This window comes from Callorhinus ursinus, unplaced genomic scaffold (genome assembly GCF_003265705.2).
Source record: "Callorhinus ursinus isolate GAN/ISIS: 27379988/994484 unplaced genomic scaffold, GSC_fseal_2.0 scaffold88, whole genome shotgun sequence".
Lineage (NCBI taxonomy): Eukaryota > Metazoa > Chordata > Mammalia > Carnivora > Otariidae > Callorhinus > Callorhinus ursinus.
Window position 1 is genome coordinate 1,674,907 of NW_027397150.1, and position 17,840 is coordinate 1,692,746.

A 17,840-nucleotide genomic window follows, 5' to 3' on the forward strand; every position below is an offset into this window, starting at 1 on the left:
GCTCTCCGTGCACGTTTCCCTCGCCTGTGAGCCGTACGGGCTGAGGATCACTCACTCATTCATTCATTCATTCATTCAACAAATATCTCATTTCATGATGTGTCAGAACCATAATCAGCCTGCTGTCTCAAGAGACATTAAATGACTAGTTTTTGCCCGAACAAAGGGGAGAAAAAAGGGTTAATAAAGAAATAAATAATTGCCCAACACTTCCAAAATCCCATCTTCTATTCTTTGGTTACTTCTTCCTAGTGCTTCTGCCATGACACGTCAGCTGGCTCTGCCAGTCTACCATGCTTCTCATGTCTTCAAAGCCCTTAGAGTAAAAAACTATGAAAAAATCTACTATGTGACAGATGGCTGGACTTGGGAACTCCAGCTCTGATCCCCTGAAATTCGCATTCCTGGGAGGCTCTCTGTCATCACTGTGGGACGGTCTTGAGGTCCCTTCCCTTCCCATTTTGACTGAACTCCAAATGGCCATAAATCCTTCCCTCCGTTCTCCATAACACAACTAATCCCACACTGTTAGGTTTAGGAAAACATTACTGAGTTCTCAAAAATAATAAAAAATAACTCACGGTGACACTTTGATCTGTTTCCTGGGTATGCCTCTTTCTCAGAGCCTACAGGTCCCGGCGTATCCTCCTCAGATGGCCTCAGCCCACTTCTCTCCCAGCTCCGGGGGTGCCCTGAGGCAGGGGCCGAGGAAGACTCTGACACGTTTCTGTCCTCCGAGTCCAGGACAAAGCAAGCGGGGACCTAACATAGGAACAAGATTCCTCTCCTTTCAGTTGATCTCCACCTCCACCTCCTGTGAGTTAAGATCAGCTGTGGAAATATCTAGATCTTTACTGGGAGAATCAAGATCCTACTTTTGTGCGGAACTTGCCAAGGGGCCCAACCTCAGGACAAGAGAGAAGCCGACAGTAAGGGTGGTGGGGAGGCTATTTTCCTCACACCATCAACCCTCATGGGTGCTTCTCCATCCCGGCTTTTCTCGGTCTCCATGTCCCCTCTCTGCAGCAAACCTCACTTCCTATGGCATGCTTTGCCCCCGGACTGTCAGTTTGCCTCAAACTGCCTTCAGAACACCCAACCCAGAGCACTTTGCCTGGACACACACACACCTTAAAATCGATAAAAGTGAACACGGACCCTTCGGGGGACCGCGGATTACACTGTGAGGCAAACCTGCCGTGAACGCCAAGCGTCTTACCAGTTTTGTGTTTCGGCCAAAAACGTGTGTTTCTTTTGCATTCTGATTTCTACTATATTGATTTTTTTTCATATTCAATTTAGGTTCAAAATGACTCCAAATCACGTGCAATAGCCCAGCCGTGTCCCACCTGTCTCGCTACCTTGCACGGTTAGGAGGTGGATGTACTAAACGTGTCCCCTTTAAGATCTGAGCTGAATGGAACTGAACTGACACCTAATAAACCAGATTCAGTGACCAGGTGATTGCTCTGGTCTGTCTGGATACCATATTTCAAGAGTCCTGGCTCATTCGCGTGGATACAAATAGCATCGGCTTCTGGTGGTGGTGGGTTTTTGTTTGGTGAGGGGAGAGGCAGTTTGTTTGCCTTAACATTTTATCCGTCTATCAGTGATCACCTAGGTGAGATACCACCAGACAGCACTGAGGGGCCAGTGTTTACAACTTGTACTTGGTGGATATTTTGATCAGTGTCTTTTCTTACTGGGAAATTCCGTAGCTTTTGTCATGTGCCCTTCGTCAGATAAAATACCTGCTGATCCACTGACCAGTTTGTTTTACTGTTTGGGGAAAACATTTGCCGAAGAAATTTGTTTTCAGCAAAGAAAGCTGGTAATGATGTTGTTCTTCATTTTACCACCAGAGTTATAATTTTTATCCCATCCAAATAAATAATTTCAAATGACTCCGTCTCTGTAATCAACTGTCACTAATTCTCAAACATAAGCTTCATTTCAGTGTGTTTGTTATATGCCATAAAAACCTTAAAAGTTTTGCCTTCAGTTATTTATTGAGAGTATTCGAGCTCTTACAAATTGCTAGATAAGTCAAACTTGTGGCCCCTTTCTCAATGATTAAGATAATAAGAATTTAATCAATTCACCTTATCTAGATATTTATCCTTTCTGAAGACATCTTTTTTTTCTCTCTATAGCTAAGTAGTAAATCAATCTCTATTTTGTAAACTCTGACCAACACCTTCCATGAATTCAGTATGAATATATACGGCTGGTGAGGGAAGAGGGGCATGGAGACAATGTTCAAAACCATTTCCCTGTTCATAATACATTCCCCTTAGAAAATAACTTATAAAAACTGAACACTTAACTAAACGTTCAGCATTTAATTATTTGGGGGTAGAATTTCTGCCTTCCAAAAATTTCCCAAGTATGTGCAAAAAATATAGCCAAACCTCAATTAAATAAGTTCCTTTTAGTTAAACGATCTTGAAAGCAAAACCACAAAAATTATTTCAGATTTTTATAGGAAATAATTACATTGGGGGAGATGACAACATGTGAATATTCTTCCTAAGATTTCAAACAGAGCCTCCGAAAGTTACAAGCGCAGCTGAGTGTGGATTCTATGACGGAGAAGCGACTGTTTTATGTTGATTCACATTTAAACGTAAGGAAAACCTGTATTTGAACAGGCTTCCAAAAAAAATCCTAAACCTTTTATCATTTGAATGCGGCTATTTGCTGCGGATTCGATTCGTTCATTATGACAAAGGGTAGTTTTGTTGTCTTCTCTGCTCAATTCGTGAAAGACAATGTCATGTCCTCCACGCCCTCCCTGACAAGGGCTTGTCTGAATTTCCCTGATGATCCAACTTGCTTGCAGTGATTTCGAGCTCACATTGCAACCTGTCTTTCCTAAACGACGGATCCACGTTCTCACCTCAAAACACAATTCTTAAATGTTCATAATTTAGGGAGGGAAATGAATAATGACCATAAGATGGGAAAACTAAGAAATGCAGTTTTGTGTTATTGAAAGTAGGCAAATTAAGCACAGATAACATATTTGACTGAATGGAACCATGGCAGGAATTTGAAGCAAATTGTGGAAATTGTGCGTGTAGAAAGGAAAAGTACAGAGAAATAGAAAAGGAGCTGCCCTGGCACTGTGGCGGTCATCATTCCTACAATAGGTAGGTGTATCAAATCAACACCGTGTACACCTTAAACTTGCTCACAATGTTCTGTGTTAATTCTATCTCAGTAATGCTGGGGGGGAAAGCTGTCCAAGAATCTAGCTAGTCCAGAATCTGTGACATTCCACCTGCTCTGTCCCGCTCCCTCACGCACACACAACCCAAGAAGGTTGAGAACCTGGGATCAGTGGTGGGTCCAGGGATGGGCTCCTGGCCCAACCTGAACTCATGTGGGCCATTTCCTGGATCACTTCAACTTTCCGGAACAAAGCTGTGAGGTGTGAACCTAGTGACAGGTTTCCAGCCCCGGGGAAGAACCAGGTGTGAGAGGGCAGAGCACGCAGAGAGAAACTGAGAGAAGCACAGGTGAGAGAAAGCCTTGGCAACATCCCAGCCGGGGGCCAGCAATTCTCAGGGCCCAGCCATGCCTCCTTCTTTTGGCAATTTGGTTCCGTGACAAGTAGATTCCTGATTTGGCTTACGATGGTTTAAGTTAGGTTCCCTCCCTTGCAACAAAAGAGCTCTGCCTAGTACCCTTTGTACCTATTTAATTCAACAAACACTTGAGGAACACAGACTGTAATATAGGGCACTGGGTTTTGCATTTGGAAAGAGATAACAATACCTATGGGTTCATCTCATCAGACACTGGGCTCTCCGCTCTCAAAGCACTAATGGATCTGGCAAGTAATCCCGCTGAGGTTACATTTGAGCTGGTTTTTAAGATGTGTAGTTGTCCATCATGGAACTCTACATCAAAAATTAATGATGTAATGTGTGGTGATTAACATAACAATAAAAAAATTTAAAGAAAAAAAAAGATGTGTAGTTGTCCAGATATATAAGGCAGGGACAAGCACTCAAGTATAAGAAATACTCTGTGCAAAGTCAGAGGAAGAGCAAATGGTTCATTGGCGGGGTGGGGGGGGTGGGCTAACATATAAGGAGGAAAAGGAAAGAACAGAGAAATGAATAGGCGCAAATTCATAACAGACCTTGAAGTGCATGCTAAGAGACTTGGGATCAGGGATCTACAAAAGGAGTGACCACAACCCAGGGAGAGGCAAAGTGGTGTATTCAGGCAAGACCAGCTACATAATTTGTGGGACCTTGAGCAAAATGAAAATGCAGGGCCCCTTGTTCCAAATATTTAAGAATTCCAAGATTGTTACAGCAAAGCATTAAGCTAAGCATGGTTCCCTTCTATGAGCGACTACACATGTCATACACAGAGAGTTTGGTGACATTGTCCTGGAGCATGACAACAAGAACAGCAGAAGGTTCAAGAGAGCAGGCAGACAGAACTCCGCTGAGAAAGGCAGAGACAGGTTGAGGTTCCGGCTCGCCTACACTCGGATGTCATGAGAGAAGATAGGAGAGATTGCATTTTTTTAACTCAGCAAACCAGGAACCATCAGAATCTTCAAATATAAACAATGAATTAGAATCTCTCTTTCTTGAAGAGGAGGGGACAGGAAATAAGATGAAGGACCCTTCAATATTTCCACATTGCCCTCCTTGAATTATTTCTACTGACCCACTGGGCCGAACAGGATCCAGGGGATATTAAATCCAGCTGCTCTCCCTGAGAAAGACAAAGCAGTAGCAGGGGCATCCCGCCCACCCCCTCATTTCAACCATTCAGGGCATCAGTCTGGAAGCAATGAGGCTGCCATTCAGCTCACAAGGACCGTCTTCATGGGAGCGCTCACAGAAGCTCAGGAAATAGGTCAGAATATAACACTAACTCAAAGGCTGCATGATCCGGGAATTCATCCTCTAAACTGTGTCTTTTAACAATGTTTAACATTTATTCCACTTTTTAAAAAGCCAGATAAAATGGAAACGCATACTACTAAGTGAAAGAAGTCAGTGTGCAAGGCTACGTTCTGTAGGATTCCAGCTCCATGACATTCAGGAAAAGACTAAACCTACGGAGACAGGGGAAAGATCCGTGGTTGCCAGGCCTGAGGGTCAGGGGAGAGAGGGATGAACAGGCAGACACAGAGGACTCTTCAGGCAGTGAGACTACTCTGTATGATACCATAATGATGGATACACATCATTAGACATTTATCCAAAGCCACAGAATGTGCAAGAGTGAACTCTTACATATAGAACTATAGACTCTGGGTGATAATGATGTGTCCATGTAGGTTCAGCACTTATAACAAATGTGCCACTCTGGTGAGGGACCATGATAGAGGAGGTATTGCACGTGTATGGGGGGCTGGAGATATTTGGAAACTCTTTGCACTTTCTGTTCAATTTTGCTGTGAACCTACAACTGCTCTAAAAAAAATGAAGTTCACCGATTTTTAAAATCAAGATGTATTTATTATGGAAAATGCCAATGACTTTTTTTCAAAAATGTATTTATTTATGAGAGAGAGAGAGAGAGAGCATTGGGGGGAGGAGCAGAGGGAGAGAATCTCAAGTAGACTCCCCACTGAGCATGGGGCCAGATGCGGGCTCGATCCTACAACCCTTAGATCATGACCTGAGCTGAAACCAAGTATCAGATGCCCAACCAACTGAGCCATCCAGGCGCCCCAGAAAATGACAATGATTTTTTTAAAACTGCCTGTAATCCCGTCACCTCAAAAAAAAAGAAAAACCACTTTTATTGTCTTTTGTTTGAATCTCTTTTATATCTTTCTAAGCTCATGCACATGTATCTGTGTTATGTGCGTGTTTTCCTTATAAAAAAAATGGGAGGGGTGCCTGGGTGGCTCAGTCAGTTAAACATCACACTCTTGATTTCAGCTCAGGTCGTGAACTCAGGGTCCTAGCATCGAGCCCCACATCGGGCTCCACGCTTAGCAGGGAGTCTGCTTGTCTCCCTCTCCCTCTGCCCCAATCTCTCCCAATCTCTCTCACTCTCTCTCTCTCTCTCAGATAAATAAATCTTTTTAAAAAAAGGGATAAGTGGATATTGATGTCTATTCTTTTTTTTTTAAAGATTTTATTTATTTATTTGAGAGAATGAGAGATAGAGAGCACGAGAGGGAAGAGGGTCAGAGGGAGAAGCAGGCTCCCTGCTGAGCAGGGAGCCCGATGCGGGACTCGATCCCGGGACTCCAGGATCATGACCTGAGCCGAAGGCAGTCGCTTAACCGACTGAGCTACCCAGGCGCCCCTTGATGTCTATTCTTTTTAGTGAAAACGCATTATGAGCATGCGCCCATATCAAAACATTGGAAGATACAACAAAGTAAACCTGGTGCATAATCCCCGTGGTGGACCCTGTGGATTGTTCCACTCGATCTCCAGCCACATTCTCTGTTGGAATGATGAGAAGCTACACTCCACATGTCCCTGGCTCCCCTGAGCTTAGATTCTGGATATGAATCATGTTCTGCCAACTCAGTGAACCTACATGAAGTTTGGAAAGTGGAACTGAGGTGGAGGCCTCTCTCCTCCCTCTTTCAGATAGATTTTGCTGGCTAACAAAATCATGGAGATAAGAGATTCCTTAGAGACAGTGTCCCCCAGTGCCCCTTCTGCAGTCCTCTGGGTGCTGGGAGAGCAAGAAAAGGCTGCCACTGTTTTTTTGGTTTTTTGTTTTTTTTAACTCTCTGACCTGGAATAGTAACTATGGGATCGTGGGGGGTTTAGTTGGTTTTGTTTATTTGTTTGTTTTTTGTTTGTTTGCTTTCCAATTTTACGGAGATATAATTGACATATGACTTTATATTAGTTTAAGGTATACAACCTCATGATTTGATATATGCATATAGTGAGAAACAATTCCACAAAATTTTAGTTAACGTTCATCAACTCACATAGTTACAAGTTTTGTTCTTGTGATCAGAATTTTGAAGATCTACTCTCTCACCAATTTTTAAAAATACAATACAGTATTCTTAACTATAGTTACCATGCCGTGCATGACAAGCCTAGAACTTAATTATCTTATCACTGAAAGTTTATACCCTTTGACCACTTTCACCCACTTGCCCCTTGCCTCTTCTTGCCTCTTCTTGCCTCACACCAAAAGGTGTGAGGGCGGATTGCGTTCTTGAGCTTGGAGTTCCAGCAGGGGCCTCACTGGAGACCCCCGTGCATGGCTTCCAGTCGTCCTAGGAATCATTCCCACTCCCAGAGGTTAGCCAAGGGCATACTCTTTCAGTTCTCCCACAGACTCTGTGAACACTTAGTTCCCTGTATTAAATCCCCCCCCACCTGAAGTATTTAGAATGGTTTCTCTTTCCTACATGCAATCCTGACTGACACAATCTTATCACTTCAAAAATTTTATATTAAAGTAATAGAATTCCCACTTCCACCTATTTATTGTAACAAGTCTCTCCCAACTTATCTTGCTTTTTTACAGATTGACCTTTTATCTATCTATCTACCCGTCTATCTACCCATCCGTCTGTCTATCTATCTGCCTACTATCTATCTGCCCACAGACATAAATATGGCTTTGTGTCGCAAAATGGAATTGTGCTGCAAAGCTGGTCTGCAACTGTCTTTTTTCCCTGAACGTTTTTCCTGAGCAGTACATCTGTCTCATTGTTTCTTAGGAGCTGCACGATATTCTGTGGTATGACTGCAGCATAATTTATTCAACCATTGTCAACAATCCCTGTTGATGAACACCTGTGTTTTTCCAAATGTTTGTTGTGAGTGCTCTGTAATGAGTACCTTTTTACATATCTCTTCATAAACTTTGATCTTACTGATGCAAGGTAGGTTTCTATGGACAGAATTACTGGCTCCAAGAATATGAGCATCTCAAAATTGTAACAGGCACTGTCAAATTAAATTCCAAAAAGCTTCATTTTTACACTCCCAGCACAACTGCACAAAACTGCCTATTTCCCCATAACTCAGTGATAACTGGATATCAACAACTATTTTTTTGCCAATCTAGTAACATTTAAAAAGTAGTATACTATTGTTGTCTTTATTTTTGTTGTTGTTTTATTTTTATTTTTTAATTTAAATTCAATTAGCCAACATATAGTACATCATTAGCTGCAGATGTAGTGTTCAATAATTTGTTGTCTTAAATTGCATTTCTTGGATTACAAGTAAGACTGAGTGTCATTTCAGATCTTTCCTGGCCATCTGCAATATATGTCCTGTGACTGTCCTGTCACATGTAACCGGCTGAACATTTAATTTATTTCCTTATCTATTAGTAAGCCGTTTTAGTATATTAAAGATATTACCCCCAAAGGAGGTACACACACACACACACACACACACACACACACACACACACACAGAAGAAGAGAGGAGAGGGAATATTCTCCCAGTTTGCCATTTGGTATTTGTTGTTGTTTATATTGACTTTGGCCTCAGTAGGGCTTTATAGTAGCCGTGGATTTCCTGCATTGCTCAGAAAAGTCTCCATGACCTCGAGATTTTACACATATTTTCCTAAAATTTTTAATATGTTTTGATGTTTTGTTGTTCTATATGTAAAGATTTAGCCCTTCAAATTATTAGTTTTGTATTTTATACAAAGTTAAGATTTACCTTTATTTTAGTTCAAATGGATAGACAGCAGGGGTGCCTGGGTGGCTCTGTTAGTTAAGTGTCTGCCTTCAGCTCAGGTCCTGGGATTGAGCCCCACATCGGGCTCCCTGCTCCTCGGGGAGCCTGCTTCTCCCTCTCCCTCTGCTGCTCCCCCTGCTTGTGTGCCCTCTCTCTCTCTGTCAAATAAATTAATAAAACCTTTAAAAAAAAGTGGATAGACAGCAGCTCCAACACTAATTATTGTCTAAACTACCTTTCCTCCACTAAAATGCATATATACTTCAATCTGTCTCTGAGTTCTTATTTGTGTTCCATTGGTCTCTTGTCAATTCCTATCCAAATGCCATATTGATTCGATTCTAGTGGCTTTAGAGATAGTAAGCTCTGCTCTCTATTAAAAAATAAAAAAACAAGCTCCCCTCACTAAGTTCTTTCTTTTTCAAAAATCTCTTGCCATTTATCACACATTTATTCTTCAAGGTCAATTTCAGATTTATTTTCTTTGATTAAAATAAGCTGGAAATTTTAGTCAAATTAAACTAAATTTGTATATTACTTTAGGAATGATTGACATCTTGGAATGGCGGAGATTTTTAACCTATGAAGTCTCCCCATCCGGAAAATATGACACATCTCTTCAATTTATTCATGTTCTGTCCTTCAATAACACTCCTCTTTCCTTCATATGGATCTCGTGACTCTCCTGTTAAGTTTCTTCCTCGAGAGATTGACAGCTCGGTAGAATATGACAAACTAGCGTGGACTCATGGCTCCCTCCCTTGAACCAAAGTCTGGAAAAGCCACCGGAATGAGAGGGAGGCCACTGGATTCCGGGACAACAAGTGGGAGAAGTGCTTGGGAAGACAAGGTGACTGAGCCCCAGTGGGAAAGGAAAGAAGGTTCCAGCGCAAGGGAGCCAGGCTGCACGACTGGGAGAGTGTCAGGAAACAGTCATCCACTTGGGCCTTCTCTTCTCTTCCCCACACTGCCCGAGAGGGTGACTGGCCCTCCAGGTGTCAGCTTCAGCCATAAGCAATAGTGTCACACTAAGTGCTGACACCGGAGACAAAGAGCTGACGACAGGAAGTGCATACAGTCAGGCCAATTACCGAGCTTTCCCTTCCACACCCTCCTCCCCTAGTCTCACCTGGGGAAGAAGCAGCCGCAAGAGAGGGCCTCTGGAACGAAGAAATACTTAGGCTAGGTGCTCAGGGGCAGCCAAAGTACAGGGTCACCTGGTGGGGGGAATGAACAGGAAACGAGACTGTCCTACAAATACTAGAAGCTCTTTACTGTGGGTTCGACCCCATTCCCACTCTCAAACTCACCCACGGAAGAATAAGCCAGGGCAAAGGATCTTATCCTTCCATCAAATTACATATTGCCTGTCAAAGTAGTTGACAGTGCCAAAGGATTGTGAGCTTGCCCAGAAAAATGTTAGCAGAACAGGCCAAAGACTATTATCCTTACAAAGGCCTGTTTGCAAGGCTGAACTTTCTTTTGCCATAAAAAGATACAAGGGTACTTAAAAAAAAAAACATGGAGCAAACATCATGCTTCACCACAAATTATTGAAAATATTCCCTTTGAGCTTAGGAACAAGAAATGGATGCTGACAAGGACCCTCATTCAGGTGAAGGGGCTACACGGTAGAATGGAACCAAAAGTAACCTACAAGTCCATACTGGTGTGGGAATTTTCCACCTTGGGAAATTTTATCAAGCGATACACTTGTGATCTGTGCCTTTTTTTTATATGTATGTTATTGTAGGGGAGGCAAAATAATTTTCCCTCTACGCTTCTAGGTTCTTGGCTGAGACCCCCTGCAATAAAGGACAGATTAATGGGAGAAAAAAACAAATAGAAACTTAATAACAGGTGTTCCTCCTGTCTGTGTGGAAGACAGACAGGAAAACTGAGAAACTCTCTCGAAAATGGCCCAAGCCATCAATTTAAATACCTAGGCCAGCTAAAGACAAAGGAAGGCCTTGGGGGTGGGGAGTCACCAGGAAAAGCACAGTGAACAAGAGTGAGGTTGTTCAGCACATTTATATCATCCTGACCTTCTCCAACTGATAAGAGAGTCTAGAGATTGAGTCAGCCCCCTCTTCCGGGTACAGAGAGGGAGACACCCTTAGGAATGGAGACTCCCCTCATAAATGCAAATGTCTCTTACAATAGGGTCACTTCTACTCCGTTTTCAAAGTGTCTCCTATATTTGCTGTTTCTTAGAAATAACCAGCTCAATAGAGTCAATATGCCAAAAAGGCGTGCTTTGAGGTGGCATATTCTGTTCTCCTTCGTTATACTTTGATCTAAAAACAAAAGAGACTCTAGCCAAATTTCAACATTAAAGAGTAAGCACAAGCCTTACACACACACACACACACACACACACACACACACACACACACATTTGGGAGAAATCACCCTCCTGTCAAGAAGTTCATTGTGCTGCAATGTCCGTGGGGGAAATTCACCAATCTGTGTCCTGCCTCTTATTGTGGTAATGAGCGTTTGAAATACCTCTGTCTCTGAAAAATTGAGAGATTGGTAATGGTGTGCAATTGGCACATCTGCAATAGGCAGATTTCTCCTGAAGCTACCTGATCCCCTTACTGTCTACCCCACTTATTCTTACCATTTTTTTCTTTATTTTTATTGAAGTATCATTAACATAGAGTGTTATTAGTTTGAGGTGTACGATATAATGATTCAACAATCCCACGCATTATTCAGTGCACACCAAGATAAGCGCACCCTTCATCCCCTTTATCTGCCCTACTCACGTTGCCGGGTAAACCAGGGGAACCCCAGGCCCTGGGGCCTTGACCCAACCAGACCCCAAAGAGTCTCAGAAATTCTTGGTCTTGTCAGGAGAATGAATTCAAGAACAGACACACAGCACAGTGGACAAGTTACATAAGCAGGAAAGTTTATTAAAGGTAAACGTATACTCTTGAGAGAGGAGAACGGCCAAGCTTGAGAGAGAGAGAGTGCAGTGTACCCTGGGGGGGTGGGTTTCTATCTTTTATTGACAGTTGTTAACTAGGGGGCAGAATATTTATTACTTGGGGCAGGAAGCAGGGTTTCGAGTTTTTTCTTCCTTGTTTGGTCAGGGGTTTCCTGTCATGGCATCCGCCATCTTGGGCCTGTCTGGTTTGATCCGGATTCTTGTGGACGGCTGCCAGGACCTTCCCAATAGTTGGCCATGGCTTCCTTGTTGCAGACCTCCAGGTCTCCTGTTAGACCCTAACTAACTGCCTACTCCAACATTTATTCTTAATATTTTTTAAGATTTTATTTATATATTTGTCAGAGAGAGAAAGAGCACAATCAGGGGGAAGGGTAGAGGGAGAAGCAGACTCCCTGCTGAGCAAGGAGCTCAATGTGAGACTCCAGCCCAGGACCCTGGGATCATGACCTGAGCCAAATGCTGATGCTTAACCGAGTTAGCCACCCAGGCATCACTTCTTAATTTTTTTTTTTTAATTTCCATTTCCCTACCTGCTTTACTCCCAGAAGCATCATGCAGAATCCAGTGCGGACTCCAGCCACTCCTTCCCTTCTCTAAGGAGCAAGTTTACAGTCACACACAGCAGACCATCCCATGAGCAAAATTATGGGCTCACAACATCCCACTCTTTATGCATCTCTCCATCCTCAGCTGCATCCGAACCATTTCTTCCCTACTGCTGCCTTCTCTAGAATTAATTAATTCATCAAATATTTATTGAGAACATACTATGAGTCGTCATAGAAACTGGGAATACAATAGGCAATAATGTCCCTGCTCTCGTGGAATTTGCAGTCTAGCGGGAGAGGAAACAATATTGAAACCCGCACCACTAATTTTTTTCAAGTAGTGATATCTGCTTAGAAACTAAGAACAGATCAAGAAAACAAATGATATGGAACCGGCCATGTGAGGATCTGGAGAAAGAGCACATGCCAGCTCCTTGTGGAAACATATCACACGTGTAAATTTGCTGTAATCGAAGTCCCAGGTGACTGAGACCGCATCTGTGTGTGTGGTTCCGTCACTCTTGTTTCTGTGGCTTTCCTGCTTATCCCATGCATCTGAAGCGAGTGCCCGCCACACCACAAGCATTTGGCACCTGTTTGTGGAGGAAATGAACAGGCAAAATGGCAGAAGGACAGAGGGGGCACAAGTCAGAAAACACAGAGCCGTGAGGGCCAGAGAGCACGTTCCAGTGTATTCTAGGGGCTCGGGAACACAGTGCAGGCTGTTCAGTAGAAGGGGGTGGCTCTCCCTTATGTTTGGGAAGGTCCTTCTCTCTGCTTAATGGCAATAGGGAAGCCTGTGTGGAGATGCTTCCTGTTTGAGCCTAACCTCCCAGCAAAGGGTCGGTGACGCTGTAGGTAGCGCCTTTACCCTAGGGTCCGGCGGTGACCCCCGTGTCCTCCAGTCCAGTGCCCCCCGACCACCACCTGTCCTCAGATTAGAGTTTCCAGACCCAAAGTGACAGGCTATTCAGTGACAGAGACCGCTGCCTTATCACCTCTTTGCCCTAGAAGTTTGAGTTGTGTTGCTCCCTGTAACACCCCCTTCTCAAGGGACCCTCTGCCCTTCGAGACCAGCTGCCCACCGACCCTGGCCTTCTGTCCCGCGGCCCCAAGCAGACGGGTCACCGAACTCCCTCGCCTTTCCCATTTCCTGGTGGTTTCACTGTAGCATAAGGCCTGTCTTTTTAGGTTGACTTCCTCCCCTCTGAGTTTCCGATATCCTCCTAAAAATCTGAGTGAGGGTCTTCTGCCAAATTCAATTCAAATTCTTCTGCCCACCATTCTGTTACTGCTCTAACAGGCCTGGAGTCCTACCAACCCCCTTCCTGCCACTGTAGGTGGAGAAAGTACAGACCTCTCCATGAAGGAGCGTCTTTCTCTCCTTGTGGCATTTAGAGCTCTGAGGGGACAACCTCGTTTCCTCTCCTGCACATTCTAAAGGAAATGAGAAATAGAGATAGGACTCAAATAAGGATCACAGCACCAGCCTTGTCTTGCAGCAGGCCAAGAATGCAGCTGGAATCCAAAGTAAGAAAGGCCTTCCTGAAACCCCCCTCCCCCAGATCTAAGCTCCGAGACAACTCAGCAAGGAGAGCCTCTATTTACTTCTCACCTGGTGGAGAGGGAAGGGTCCCAGAGCCCCAGGGAAAGCTGCCATGTGCATATGACACTTGACCTTGAACTGTGGACCAGTGGATGTCAGACTTGGGAGAGATATCAGCACAAGCCCCTCCTCTTCCCAAAAGGAGGAGTCTGTCAGAGGCAGATGGAACCTTCCCCTGCCTAGGACCCTTCTCCAAAAGAATCCAAGACCTGGTCTTGCTGAATCAAGCTGCTATGATGTCCTCTCCAGCATTCCTTACTCCACTGATAGAGAAATGAAGACCCAGATGACTGAATAAGTGCACCTATGACAGTGTGGGACGATTGGTGGAAACTGGGGGAGGTGGTGGTGGTCACTTGGACGGGGAGCTGCAGGCTGTTGGGGTGGGTGCTGTATGGCCAGGACCTCCTCCTATGAAAAGGAGTCCCCAGGTGGCCAGCTGAGGTTGTCAGGGTCTAACTGTGGCCAGGTCAGCCGGCAGGGGTTCATGCTAGCCTTGAGCAGCAGGATGACGGAAAAGTACTAAGACATGAAAGAACAGTATTTAAGGCATGCAAAAGATTTATTTCAAAAAGATTAATGACAGGAACATTTAGAAAATCTGATGCAGCATGACGCTCTCAAGCAAACTGAAGGAAACAGGGACTTGATGAAACGTGAGTGTTAAAAGAACATACTAAATCCAAGAAGGAATTCCAGACAGGCTTAAAACGCACTGTGGGATTTTCAGTGGCATCAGAAATAGGAAGGATCCCAATATGCCAAACAGAAAAATGAATCAGTGATGCGGAGGAAAGGCTTAAAAAAGTGAAAGCTCACATTATAAGGATGAGGCACACAGGTAAGAGTGCTTTGTGTGATGGTAGACAAGGAGGAGAAGTAATAGATATATCACACAGTGAGAACTGGTGGTCCTGAAGAAAAAATAGAACAAATGAAACAGAAACAACAACAAAACACTTTTTAGATTTTTAAATCTTCAAATTGAAAGGATTAAAGAATTAAAGATCATTCTAACTTATAATGACCACATCCTAATGGACGGTGGGTCAAAATGCTTGAAAAACTCTCCTCCTGGATTATGCAGTTAATTCTTTAAAGCACAATCAAAGGGGGTAGGTTTCCCTTTAAAGGGAAATGCAAATGTTAGCAGGGCTGCAGGTAAACACAGGCAGTCTTCCAGGAGAAAAAAAAAAAGTTGGCTCACTTGCTCCTAAACATACTGAAAACGCATGGCTCTCTACCTTGACCAAATACTGGAATCCCTTTGATGCTTGGGTCCCACTCCCAAAAATCAGATTTATTTGGCCTTGGGTATGGCTTGGTAATTCTATGAAAAGCCCCTCTTCCCTGCACTGTCCCTTGTGCTGAGGAAAACAGGGAAGAGAAGGCAGAGGTAAATATGGCCCCCCAAGGCCCCAGAGCTATATGTGTAGGAAAGCGATGCCTCAGAGCCAGGGACAGGGCAATGTAAGGTGCGACCCCCCGCCCCCCCACCAGGGAGGCAACTTCAGCACAGACAAAAGGGGCTCAGGACCACAGCTGGTTCTTGAGGAACACTTCACCTCATTTTTCATACTTCAGGTTCTGCCAGTTCAGGAAGTTAGGGCTGAAGACCCCACCAGCGTGGACGGTGCTGATACCATCTGGCAACAGCACGTAGTCCCGCATGTTCACGTCTCCAATGTCTCCCACCAAGGACTGGTTGCTATCAAAACCCCCACCGAATGAATCTTGCTCCTGCCCTAGGATGATGCTTGCTCCTGCCCCCACAGTGTACCCCTTCTCCGTACTCATCCTCACCATGGGCTTCCCATCCACCCAGAGCTCTGTAATCCCCGTGCTGGACTCCCAGGTAACACAGAAGTGCTTTGGTTTGTAAAAGGTCTCAGAACCCTGAAGTAGATGTCAGATCCACCCACAGATACGCTGTATAAGCCAAGCTTTTCCCTGAAGAGAAGGATCTCATTGTACTGCGCCCTGGTGGCATAAGAGAAGAGGCTCTAAGGGCAGGACAAGGCGGTGTAGGCTTGTAGGCACATGGTGAAAGCTTTCAGCGGCTTCTGCACCGGAGCAAACAGGGTCACAAAGGATGTATCTGATTCTCTGGGGAACACAAAGGCCTTTCTGTATGTATCTGTCGGATAGAAAACAGAGAGAGAAAGTGTCAGCAGCTGAGTTATGTTTAAAAAAAAAAAATTCAGATGAGTACATTTAAAGATCTAGTTGGCTTTAGTCACTGATTCACGAATCAGGCGGCATCCCATCTAGCAGATAGGAAGGAGCTCTGAGGAGCTGTGTCACAGAAGGTTCAGGAAGAAAATGTCTCTAGCAAAGAGGAGATTATTTCAGGCAGTCACCTTCCTATGGGGGAAGGAAGGACTGCTCTCAGCCCAATCACTAGGGCTGAGTAGGTGATTCCAGATTGACTGCATAAAGGTTACACTCCAAGGGGAGGCTGGCCCTTCAGTCAGGTTAGGTGTTAAGTCTTGGTTTGCTGATGTGGGACTTAACCCAATGATTCCATTGGGGCCAGTGGTCTCTTTTTTAACAGTTTGTCAGGCCACGAAGATGTATTCTCTCTGTATGTATGGATAGAACAGATTTAGAAACCAGATCACCCTCATCCCCAGACCACCACCTCTCCCCCATGCTGGCCATTTTCCCTGTGGCTTTGCAGAGTCTAGCCCAGAGACAAGAACCCAGTGACCATCTGAAGCAAGGTTATTTTTCAATTGCCTACCTCCTTGGAAAAAAGCACCAGTGAGGTTAACGATGACCAGGAGACACAGCAACAACTTATCCATGTTTCCTCCCTGTGGTCACTGTGTGCAGAATCTGGTTATCGCCCTGGAAAGATCAGCGGCTGAGATTCCCATCTTGGGTCTGTTCCCCCTTGACCTTTTATGGGCTACAGTCAGTGTGCCTCAGCTGATGGGTAAATGATTTTCCAAAATCTCCCCATGGAGCCGTGAATCAAAGCTCGAAGAGCAAATAAACCAAGATAAATCACAAAATGAGAGATCAATGCGGGTTATTTATTAGAGACTCTGCAGTGCCTGCTGTTGCTCCAACAGCCTTGTGTGGCAGTGCTTGGCAAATTACAACAGTCACATTCTGGAAATCCAGTCTTGGGAAATGCTCTAAAATATCAGCGGTGGCCTGGGGGGCAGAGGAGGCTCTACTCACAAAGACAACCATGACATTACTTAGGAGAGAGAAATTAGAAAATCGGGGCATGTTGAAGGAAACCATATGTATCTACATCCACTCCATAGAATGGATGGCCATTCACAATGCGAGTTGTGACTTTTATGCTACAACCTGTAAAAATGCTTATGAGACTATAAAGAGAACAAATAACATAAATTTGTTTATACACTATTTTTTTAAAGAAGTAACTTGCTTGAAAAAAAAATCTATAAGGAATACCCCCAACAATAAGTGTTCTTAACATAGTAATGAAATTATGAGGGGCTTTTTCCCTCATTAACAACATTTCTGTAAGGTGGTTACATGACTTCTAAAACGAAGTGTGTGTGTGTGTGTGTGTGTGTGTGTGTGTGTGTGTATGCATTTAATGAAGAAGCAAGGAAAGGGAGAATGGAGATCAGTAGTTCTTGAAGCTCCAAAACTACTATTTCATTTTATCAACAGGATACCCAGTCTGACTGTGGCTATTTAGCTTTACTCCCAAAAAACCTAGAACGGAGAACAAGATCAGTATGACATCCTGATTTTGTATTTTGCAGTACATAATTTCTATATAAAACATTATAATTTCATGTGAAAAGAATCTTGAGCTTATTCGTCATGGTCTCATCATGACTTTTCCCATAGATATTCAAGGAAAAATTGGTAATAAGGGTTATTTTTCAATCAACTGGAAGAACCAACCATCATGTGGGTAGCTTATTCCAAACATACAAAGTAATGGGACCATCACAAACGGTTAGTACATTTCTGGAAAACTTTGTTTTTGTTTTTGTTTTTAATGATCTGCAGTTAAGGGGCACCTGGGTGGCTCAGTCGGTTGAGTGTCTGCCTTCAGCTCAGGTCAT

At 43.9% G+C, this 17,840-nt stretch overlaps 1 protein-coding gene across 1 annotated transcript; it reads right to left on the minus strand.

Moving 5' to 3' along the window:
* Positions 1–14,322: 14,322 nt before the first annotated feature.
* On the minus strand, positions 14,323–16,680 carry CRP (C-reactive protein). Its single transcript, XM_025860740.2, is given in 3 exon segments — positions 14,323–15,671; positions 15,674–15,916; positions 16,523–16,680. Coding segments are annotated over 3 exon segments (669 nt in total). The 5' UTR covers positions 16,587–16,680; the 3' UTR covers positions 14,323–15,309.
* Positions 16,681–17,840: the final 1,160 nt, after the last annotated feature.